Raw genomic sequence first — 11,421 nt, 5'->3', positions numbered from 1 at the left:
GCTGTACAATGTCTGAGGTCCTTACCTCTCCATTGCAGAAGCAGTATATAATTGCCACTAAGAATCCCTGGAAGAGAGTAGAGAATGATTTAACTCACCCATGCAAATTTTGGCTGTATAATTTCACATTAAATATATTTTAAATAATCTGCCAGCCCTCAAATCCTCTTTATTGCACTTCAGATAAAACCCATTTAAACAAGACGCAAATATCTTACATTAGGTAACTGATCCCTTCAGGTGTTTTTGGTAATGAATACATGTTCACCCAGAGGATGTTTAAAACCCCTGATTTCCGGATTTGTTCAACTTGAAAGAGTACATTAATATTCATCGGGACCTTGAGAGCAAAATTTGCATTTCTGGCATTTCTAGGTTTTACCTGGAAGGAGTTGAACAGCATCTCATAGTGCATCTGGATCAGCCAGGGAATTCCAGAAACCTCCGTATACGGCATGGCGTTGAATATGATGTAGTGAACACCAAAGAGTGGCATAAGCACCAATGTGGACTTCAACAGTTTTCTGGAAAAACAAATTACGTCAGATTACAGATACATAAAAATAGGTAAAAAAGTAAAAGTAAAAAATTAGGGTTATTTGCATGATTACAATTCTAAAATACAGTTTAAACAAATAATGATATGCTTCAGGTTTTACTGGCAAGAAACATAAGCGACACCAACGTTAGCTACAAAGAAATCCAGTAAGATAAGGCCAGAAAACCTGTCAGTACAACCACTGCTGCTAATACTACAACTACAGAATTAATAACAATGAACCTGAACTTTGAATGTAACGTGCAAGTAACATAGGTGACAACTTCATAGTTTTGGGTTCTAGTTTAATCATTTCCTGTTTTATTTTGTAGGTTTTCTCCCCATGTGTCCTTTTGTTATTTACAATTCCTGACTTTTTGTTTTTGTTTTGTCTTTTTTTTGATTGCCCTATTAGTTTCATGCGTCCCTTATTAGTCCTCCCGCCCGAATGAATTTAAGTCTGTGTTCTTCCTTCCACTGTATGTCGGTTCATTCATGTTTCTATGTCAGCTTCCCAGTCTTGCGTTCTCTCCCAGTACATCTTCAGAGTACCTGCTTTAATCCACAAGGCTTTTTTTTCTGTATTTGGGTTCCTTGAGTTTCAGCTTCACTTTAATTTTACACTAAAATGATAATTCATTCTATTCAAGTTCCGTCTCTAAACCCTACAAGCTCAAACATTATCATTTCAAAATAAACATTTTTAAAGAAAAATGAGAAATCTATCTTACTGACTAATCAGTAATGACAGTAATGATAACTGCAGCCCTACTTTGGCTGATGACAGTCAAGGGACATTCTTGTGGGCTATTTGTAATCACGGCATTGGAACCTGTCTCTTGATGCAAATGCAATCAGAGTAAGCTCATTCATGGTATCAACAGGCTGGCTGTGCTGCAGGTTACAAGTATGTCATATGATGAGTGAATCAAGAGACGCAGCCGGTCTTGTAGAGGTTCAGAAATGAAAACAACCATCTCTTACAATGCTAGCACTCAGTACCTGTACTGTTGTCTTGTGTCACACCTTCCAGCGTTTGTTTCTCGTAGTTTAGTTGCCAAGACTCTGATGATGTTCAGAAATAAAATAAAATTAACCTAAAGAAGAAAATAGAAACATAATGATATCATTAACCATCATTGCAACCACAATAAGGTGTTTTGTCCAGCAGCTGTAATGCCACAGGTGCACTAAAACACTGTAATTACCTCTGCAGCAGGGGGAAGGTTCAAGTTCTGAGCGTGTACTCACCACAACAGCTGCCAGGATAGGCACCTGATATATCCATTTCAAATTGCCGGCGCTCAAGTCCCAACACCTGCAGTGGATAAACAACAAGATAATGGATCAGAAAGAGATACATACTGTGTTATGATCAAGAGTCCCTCCGTTCCACTCGGGTGTCTCTAATGATTACTGCTGCCGTGTCACAAAATGACAGGATTTAGATACAGATGGGGACACGACACCGACTCTCCCCTCCTCTCTCCGACTGATCTGATGGTTTTAGACACAAGTATCATGCGAAACCATTCAGAAATGAATTCAATTTTGCAAAATTAATATTAATACGATGTTTCCAGCTTTAATTCCTCATGAATTTATTCACTACTCAAGGGCTTCACATAAAGCCCCCTTCATGATCAAGAGCTTTGGCATTTCTGAAAAAGACTTTTCAAGTTTGCACCAAGACACTGAAATAACATAATCCGTGCCTTTTTTTAAGCTGGTATCCAAACAGTTCTCTCGGCCTAAACTGTCACATGTCATCAACTGAGGCCCTAGCTGCCAAAGAGGACATTGAGTTCATCTTTATATGATATTAACCAGGGGGAAATTTTACTGCTGAATGTACGATATGCTTAGACTGCCCAGACTATGACGCTGAATTTGATTTCATGCCCAAAGGGAGAGAAGCAGGCAGGTAGAAGGTAGGATGGAGTCAGAAATGAGAGGTGTAACATGTGGTTTAGTTCCACTGAACAGCAGCTGGATACCAGCTTAGCCATTAGTGGTGCAGAACTAGAGTGGAGACTGCAGATAGCGGAGCACCTCAAGGCAGTTTACTTTCTGAAGAGTTCTGCCTGCTCAGAAGTGGAAGGTGATCTACTTTAATTCCTTTTAGCTCTACAACCTGTTGTATGTGAGGATTACAGATACTTCTTTATCTTCATCTTTGAATTTCACAAGTCAAGACTTTGTAACCAGAGATAAATGCTCAGCGATGCAAAACATTTCTTTAAAGGAGACACATTATGCTCATAATCAGGTTTGTAATTTTCTTTTGGGTTTCTACTGGAACAAGTTTAATTGCTCTAATGCTCAAAAACACTGGCCAGCGCTGCAGCACTGTATTCTCTCTCCTTCTGAGATGCTCTATTTTAGCCCCTGTCTCTTTCAGGCCCCTCCTGAATACTCAATCAGCTCACACATGCCTGAGCCAACACTGGGAAAAATAACAGAGCAGCTTTGCTAATTGAATTCTTTCGTACCGAACTAGCTGGTAGGCATAAATTATGCAAATATGAGACATGGTGACATCTTGCGATGTCACAAAGTCATGGAATTAAAGGCATGACTACCGATGAGGCATTTCAGGGCCAGTGTTTTCTGTGGGAGACAGGAGCCTCTGACCTTTTTTACTTTCGAGATCTTTTACATGCACAAGAACAAATATAAAACACTGAAGGTGTTCTTGGAAAGCTTGAATACAGAACTTCTTAATCCAAACTTTCCAAGAACACAAAAACCTAAAATAATATTCATACAGATCACTTACTCTGTGTCTGCAAATGTGGCTCTCACAGTTGCCCAAACTGTCACAAACATAGCCGGTACTCCTGAAAAATACAATACAACTATTTACATTTAAAAAAAAATATCTATAAATGATATATGATCAGTAAAGTTATAAGAGGTCCATAATGTGCTCATATGGGTAGAGCCTGGGTAGCACAGCATCCACATTGTATGCGCTGTGCTTACGTAACTTAAACGCACAGTGTGTACAATGCAGGAACCGTAAAGCCCACATTCATGCAGATTTTCCATCGTCATCACATTTCTAATGATAGAAATCAGCAGGGGACTTGGCCTTTTTCCCTCGAAATGTATTGCATTGTAATTAGACGATCAAAGATTGAACACCTCACAGTACATGTGATTTAATTTGCACGGTTTTAATTCTGCTAATCATATGCATGGAAGTATATGTAAATGAAGCAGAACTCACCCCATCCAATCAGAGTGAATCCCCATAGATACTTTCTGTCCGAGAAGAAAGTCATGAAGATGAGGCTGTGGAGGTAAAGACCCTCCACGAGGATCCAGTAGTAATTTGTTGCCAGAAAGTACATGAACAGGGTCACCACAACCTTGCAGCCGATCTATACAAAAAACAGCAAACCAGAAGAGCCGATCTAATCAATACTTAATCATTTGCATTCTCTCATTTCTCCTCTACAATAAAATATTTCAGCAACAGAAAAACAAAGAAAGATGTTTTTGATTATTTTCCACTTTCCACTTTTGTCACTGGTTTGGATATGCAGCAGTTGAGTCCACAGTTCAGCGAAGGCAAGCAAACTTCAAAGAGTCCGACGTCAAACACGATAACATTAATACTGCAGTCATACATCGTTAAAAAGCACGGAACTGGAGCATGTTTTCGGTAATCTGCACTGGAATATTCAACTGCAGATTTCTAAATAGATACTAAATACATACTTTAGATGTCACCTAAAATTAAACACAGTCCATTTAACCTGACAGCTGCAGCAGATCCCCAGACCTCCTGTCTTCAGCTCTTTGCACTGGCTTTTTTTCTGCATGTCAAGGAGATCTATTGGTTTAAAAAAACACTGAAATGTTTAGGGACAGAATACATTCTGTTGTATTGTACATGCTGTTATATTGTGAACCCACTGAAACCTCTGAAAATGTATTCTGAGACATGTTTGCTCTCTGCCCCCAGGGTCCGAAAAAAAAAGGGGGCAACATTCAGTTTTTAAGCACTGCATGTCTGCTACAGACAACCAGGAAACCTGAGAACACTGCAGCAAACTTGAGGTCTGCTCCAACTCTTGGTTCTATAAATTGAAGCTAAAAACATTTCTCTTTGCCATTGAGTTAGTTTCTTTTATATGTTGTCTTTGTTCCTCTTATGTGCAACTTGGCATTTTGTTGAGAGGTGTTGCCTCGTCTTTATTACTTAAGATCAGCAATGATATCTTCTAAACCTTCATTACTTTTAAACAACAGACTTTTGTTGATCGATAATTCTGCCCAAAAACACATCATAAGGTCAGACATTTTTAGCCACACAAGCAGCAAAGGAACTCCGTTGGTCGGTTGATCCACCACTTTTACAGACTGAAATATCTCAACACCAATTACATGGATTGCCATACAGTTCTATACAGACATTCATGGCCTTCGAGGACTTGGTAATCTATTGACTCTACTGTCTCTGCGATGCCTCTTGTGGGTCAAAGTTTTTATTTATTCAGCGTAATTGACATCCACTGGATGGATTGGCACAGATTTATGGTCCCAGGAGGATGCAGCTTAATGACTTTGTTGATCCCCTGACGTTTCATCAGCATCTCTATTTCTGATTTTGAGTGAAATTTCTCAACAACCATTGAGACAACTGCTGGGAAATTTACTACAGATTTTTATGGCAGGAGCAGGATAAATTCAAGTTACTATATTAACCCTCTGACTTGTATTCTATAGCTGAAAAGTCAAGTTTGCCAATCATGTCTTCAGTTTATGAGCAAAAGCTACTATGCAGTAAAACAACAGGAGAAAGGATGTGCCGGGGCTAGGTGGTTAGCATGCTAACTTAAGATCTCATCTCTGGAACACAATACATTAACGTCAACACTGTTGTTTCTTCACACGCTTGATAACGTTGGTTCAGTTTTGTGTTTTTTTTATGTTTTAAACTTAAATTCTACCCACATCTTAGCAATTTCTCCTTTAAAGTTATGGTTACGCTTTATTTATTTTATATTCAAGTGCGTTTAGAGCAGATGTACCGCACATGAAGAAAGGATGTACAGTTAATTGGACATGAAGCTTTTACTTTGAGAGTAAAAGGCATTACTTTTATCTTGGCTCTCCTGACGGTCTAGTCCTGAAGCACTTGTGCTAATTATCCGGTAGTATACACACTCTAAAATGTTTCTTGATTCATTATATGCACTTACCAAGTGTTGTTCAGAGAAAAAACACAGAACAAACACAAATTGGAGGTTGACCTCAACCTCCAATTTGTGTTTGTTCTGTGTTTTTTGTTGTTCTGTTGCAGCTGCTGGCTGTGTTTACTTTTAAAAGACATGAAAAGGCATGAGTGTGGCATCACAGCAACCTACATGCTAACTTTGTAATGATTGTTGAGACTACAAATATATGGTGGACTCAGGAGTCAGATCATTGACAAATTGGAATTATAATGGCAACCAGCGGCCGCTTTTGTGATAACAGTTTTAACTGATTTTTGAAGCGTGAATTGAATGTGAATTTCCCCCGGGCCTCCTTGCCTTGTATAAGACAGACATCGACCAAGTTATCGATTGAATGAATTGAAAATAAATAAATATATGAACTGATTAATAAACAGACTGGTTGACAATCCTACTTCTGTGCCTTTAAGATACAATATTGCAAGTGAGATTTGTCTAGTTATAGATCTGTCTGTTTGGACAGGGGTTGATAGTGATCCAAATAGTGTTGCAGTCTTACTGACACGTTGTCTGTAAATCCCAGGATGCCGTAATGATTCAGCCAGCTATTGATTCGGTCGAACTCCACATTACTGACCAGCTCCAGCTGCCGTATTGCCATGGCACTAACAAGCCACATATTCTCTCAACACTCCTTCCCCTCCATATTGATTACCAGTCTTATAATTGTCTTCTGGATCTTTTGTAATCAGTCTGTATTCTTACAAGCATTGTTGGGTTACAGCAGGAGGATTTGCCATTAATTTGAGTTTTACTCCTTTCATGAGACACAGGTCCATGGTTACATGTATATATTTTTTATGAATATTATATTTTCTTATGGCTGCTGATTTTTGTTATTGTTCATAAAAGACAGATGTGTAGCAATCAAACAGTTTGATTACATTTTTATTATCAATATGCAGTCAGACTCAATAAATGAAAGTACCAATAGTCGGTTATGTGACTTTCCTTTAGATTTACATAGAGTTGACATTTTTATCAAAGGAGATATAATTTGCTCATTATCAGGTTCATAATTTTATTTTGGGTTACTACAAGAAAAGGTTTACATGCTTTAGTGCTAAAAAACACACGGTATTCCCCCTCTGCTCCTGTCTCTTTAATGCCCTCCCGAATATCCAGCCTCCTCCCATTGGCCAGCTCTCACACGCCTGAGCCAGCACAGCTAACGACAACAGCACAGCTGTGCTAAATTATTTTCTTATGTTCCAAACTATAGCCACTAGCTATAAATTATGCAAATGTGCGACATGGCGACGTAATGTGCAACCACAAAGTCACGTAAATCAGATGAGGCGTTTCAGGAGCAGTCTTTTCTGTGGGAGAGAGGAGCTTCTGTTGGTGCGGACTTGGACCTATTTAACTTTCAAGATCTTTTACATACACAACAAACGGTATATACAACACTCAAGGAAAGGAAGAAAAATAAAAAGCATAATAGGTCTCCTTTAATATATCTTCAGTAGTCGCCGGGTCCCATTTATGACACACACTACAGTATGCAGCCTGTACAAGCACAAACGTCTAAGTTCCTTCAATGTGTCACATAAATCAACTACTTATGCCTTTTTTAATCCCGTATAACTCAACTTGGAGAGCCCCAGGATAAACGTGCCCACTAAATAGATTGCGAAAAATTGTTTGTTTGCATATTAAAGCATGCATGAAAAGTGCCCATTTTTTAAACTCGACTCTGAAAGTGAAAGCCAAGTTCTGGCCTAGTAAAAGCTTGGCACGGGGACAAAAAGTACAGTTTATTTGCTCCAGCACTGGAAAAGCAGGTGAGACTTTGCAAAATACCACTTCCTCTTTGGAAACAAACGCCCATCTACACCACGAGTCAAATTATCTGCGCTTGTAATGCAATCAAGCAGGGACTAATCCAATTACAATTTGTTTGGAGAGAACCAGCAACAACATCAATTGATGGAAAGATTGGTTTGATTGTGAATTTCACACCATAAACCAAACAGAAATAATGTGTATTGTCACATGAAAACAGCTATCGTATGTATCTTCCTCCTTGTTAAAGCAATTGAAAAAATCCTTTCAAGGACAGAATACTTAATGTTGAGTGCGTCTATAGATGTTTTCAGTGTATTGGTGCACTTACAAACTGTGTTTTGTTGGCTGGCGGCGCTTCAGTGATGGACTTGAGGTCTTCCACCGTGACTCTTTCCATGTTCTCCAAGGCTGATCCAGAGTAGAGCACGACATCCTTCACGAAAATACTTATAGCTCTGAGCATGTAGGACACAAATAGGTGCATGTGGATGTAGTTCCTGGTGCAGTGCAATCGTCTGGGGAGAAAACAAACGAGTGGCAAGTTCAGAGGATGGATCTGTTGGAAAAACAAAACAAAACAAAAAAAAACGTGGAAGCGCGTGTGGGCTTTTCACACACACATGAACAATGCTCATTCTAATTAGAGCCAGCTGAATTCCACGCTGACTGTAACACATTCTTGAGATTTAGGGGCTTCGAAACGCTCAAATATTGAATTCGCCGGCTCAAAGTGAGCTGTAAAAACAAAATTGCAAGCATGTGTCGTGAAAAAAGCAGGAACATTTCCCTTTCAAGACAAGCACGAGTTTATCTGTCATCATTTTCTTCCTAAACATCCTGTCTGAGCGTTTGGGGTCACGCTCCAGTGTTGGAATCAGGCTGCTGGGATCAATGGCCACAAAGGTTGCGTCACTACAAAGGCAAGTCATAAAAAAAAGGTAATATTTACTGAACATTCATTAGTGTTTTAATGAAATCCAAAAGCCAACATAAACAAGAATATGATAAGTCTCATAAAAAAGTACTGAATAAAGAAAATATGAATTCATTATTAACAATTTCTTTCTCTAAAGCCTCATTATTGAGCTGAATGTTTGACAAGCGTTCCTCAGAGGACCATTGATTTAGGAGTGGTGGGCGGAAACTAATTTAGCGTACATTTCCCTGGTGAAAAGTGCTGAACACAACTGCTAATGTGAAATATCCCCTTTCTCTCGCTGGAAAACATTTATGAGCTCTCCTGTCTACAAGCTGACATGTTGAAGGGGAGACATGGCTGGAGTGCTGCGGAGCACAGAGCCAGAATGTCAGATGGGCCCCTGGGATAACTTATTAAACTCATTTGGCCCGTAGATTTCCTGGTGCCAGTTGGGAGCGTTCCTGCAGCCTCCTGACTGCCTGCCTGTATGGTAAGTCACGCTGGTGGGAACATGGGTAAACAGCGCCTTCACATCGATTCCTGATACTCCCTATGCTAAACAAAATAAGCAAATAATGACACGTCTGCCCTGCATTAATCAGCTGTGAAAAATCAGAACGCTGAATAAATGAATTCAACCTTGTTTCAGGGTTTTTTCTCCAATTATGCACTGTTACTACGAAGCCAAGATAAGACTGATGTGTGCAGCATCTTTGGAAATCCCTTCTCTCACCCTATAGGAGAAGCAAAGCTGTTCAAATACGACAACTGCTCTAAATTCTGCACATCTCTCATGACGAACGTTCTTTATTTCCTTTTTATACAGTGGGAGAAAAAGGGATAGATGTAAACACTATGTGTCTTAACAACTAATCTTTGTCAGCTTGGTGGAATAAAAAGATCAATATCACAGCCCAGTCACAGGGATATAATGTTAGCGGTTGAGGTTTTTATAAACCACAGATATGTTCAAATTTGTACGTGGCAACATGGCTTTGTGTGTTTTTTTTAAATGACTTTTACATCAGGAAGTAGAGGGGAGGGTGGTGGAGCTACAGGCGGCAAGAGTGCAAGTTCCAAAGTTTGTGTCCGTGTTTCGTCATGTGTATGTGAGAAACTACTTACCTTTTTGACAATCGATCACTGCGTTTCAATATTAGTAAGCATGACACCACAGGTTATTTTTAAGGAGAACTCAGCAGAAATTCCGGCCATGGTGGCGGTGACAAAGCTGGGTGTTTTTATGGAGACCTGGGGTCATTTCCAGCCTTGCTTGTGTCACCAAAATGTAAAGCCAAAGAAATGGCAAATTGGACTCAAACAAATGTGAAGACATAAAGAAACAAAGATCTAACTTATCTATTTGCAAAATCGTCCTTAGCTAACATTTATTCTAGCGGTTGGGTGGTGGTGAAATCAGCATGAAAATAACAAAGACACAAAATGTCAGACAATGATGGATGCAGAGTCAAAGTAAAAAAGTAATATTTTACACAGCGTGCATGTTTCATGCTGATGCTGTGTCAGAAAATAAACTACACTGCATGCCCTCACAGCTCTGGTGAATTGCATGACTTGCATGATAAAGCCTTTTTTCTCCATTAAATCATCATGAAATTAATGTGCTCTCTGCTCCGCTGTGTGTTTTCAACTGATAAAATGGCATGGAAAGCAATTGTGCCATCATGCCATCAAACATTTATAGTGGACTCACTGTTTTGATCGCTTCGGCAATTGCTCTAACCTTAATATCTGACCCTTGTCTAAAGCCCTCTTGTGGGAGCGACTTTTGTTAATTGGATAAAACTCTACTGACGGCATCGACTCACCGGAAATATCCCAAGATGAGGACAGCCACCATGAGTGATCCCAGAGAGATGGAGTATCCCACTGTGTAGATGAGATACAGTCGGTGAAAGACCTCCTGTTGGGAGAGAATCATTTGTGAGAAATGACAACAGGGCAGCAAAATGGATGTGAAGAACTTCAGCATATCTTTCAGCACATCCTTCCCTTTACTGGAATACTTTTATCTTTTTTTAATTCAGTTTCACTCTATTAAAGCTCGCTCTTTGTGTCTCCTGTCTGTCACCTTGAGTCTTGTATTTGGTTCCTTCTTTGCAAGAATAGGATAGAAGTGAAACACACGTGTGTATTGTTTATTATAACCTATATTTGTATGATCATGTAAAATTGATAAGAATCAAGATGAAAGACATTCGGTCAGCGTACACAATATTATCTTTTTTAAAGAAGACATTACCTCCACAAATACAGACGGACTTTAATTCAGTTACAGTGTTCCTGATTTTTTACATGTTCTTTTGTTAGATGTTATAAGACCTGGTTCAACACTGTCAAGATTTAAGTAAGCTCTTTGTTCTTAGTTACATTAAGAACGGGTTCAAATTTCAGTGACACCATTACTTTATGTGAGTGATTTTATTTTAAAGAGCATATTTTTACAAGGGGCAGAGCAAACATTCACACTATATTGGCATATTGGCTTTGCCTCCCTAAAAACATAGCTTCAAAAAGTGTTAATTTCAGTGCGTTTGAACATGCCTTGCCACTTGGTGACAGAACTGTCTGAGGCACCCAGAAGTTAGTGATAGAAACAGCATCTGACACGGGTGGCAGAGCTGAGAGAGTCTGGGTGGGGCAGTTTGATCCTGCAGCGGTGAGCTGGCAGCCAGAGGACACTGTAAGGAGAGCCACTAACCAGACCCTCTGTGCGTCAACACGCTGAAGGGGCCAACAGCTCTGTGTGATGTAACCAGATACTCTACTGCTGTTATCATTTAGCATCGGGGTCCTGTGCCAAAATAACGGGTGTCTTAAGTTGTGGTGGTGGTCCGCGGTATGGCAGTTGTGCTGTGTGGGGCTTTTCATTCGTGCATATGTATTTGTCATTAACTGCTGCGAGC

General features: G+C 39.6%; 1 protein-coding gene across 1 annotated transcript in view; it reads right to left on the bottom strand.

Moving 5' to 3' along the window:
* pth1r (parathyroid hormone 1 receptor) overlaps window positions 1-11,421 on the bottom strand; it is a 58,722-nt gene that overhangs the window by 4,578 nt on the left and 42,723 nt on the right. The window contains exons 5-12 of the mRNA XM_030403914.1: window positions 10,324-10,418; window positions 7,904-8,090; window positions 3,771-3,924; window positions 3,318-3,378; window positions 1,790-1,856; window positions 1,541-1,635; window positions 383-524; window positions 26-67 (exon numbers count right to left, since the gene is read on the bottom strand). Coding sequence (XP_030259774.1) covers window positions 26-67; window positions 383-524; window positions 1,541-1,635; window positions 1,790-1,856; window positions 3,318-3,378; window positions 3,771-3,924; window positions 7,904-8,090; window positions 10,324-10,418 — 843 coding nt within the window. The remainder of the gene's footprint in view (window positions 1-25; window positions 68-382; window positions 525-1,540; window positions 1,636-1,789; window positions 1,857-3,317; window positions 3,379-3,770; window positions 3,925-7,903; window positions 8,091-10,323; window positions 10,419-11,421) is intronic.

This window comes from Sparus aurata, chromosome 21 (assembly GCF_900880675.1).
Source record: "Sparus aurata chromosome 21, fSpaAur1.1, whole genome shotgun sequence".
NCBI lineage: Eukaryota > Metazoa > Chordata > Actinopteri > Spariformes > Sparidae > Sparus > Sparus aurata.
This window is presented reverse-complemented; position numbering and strand designations above follow the sequence as displayed.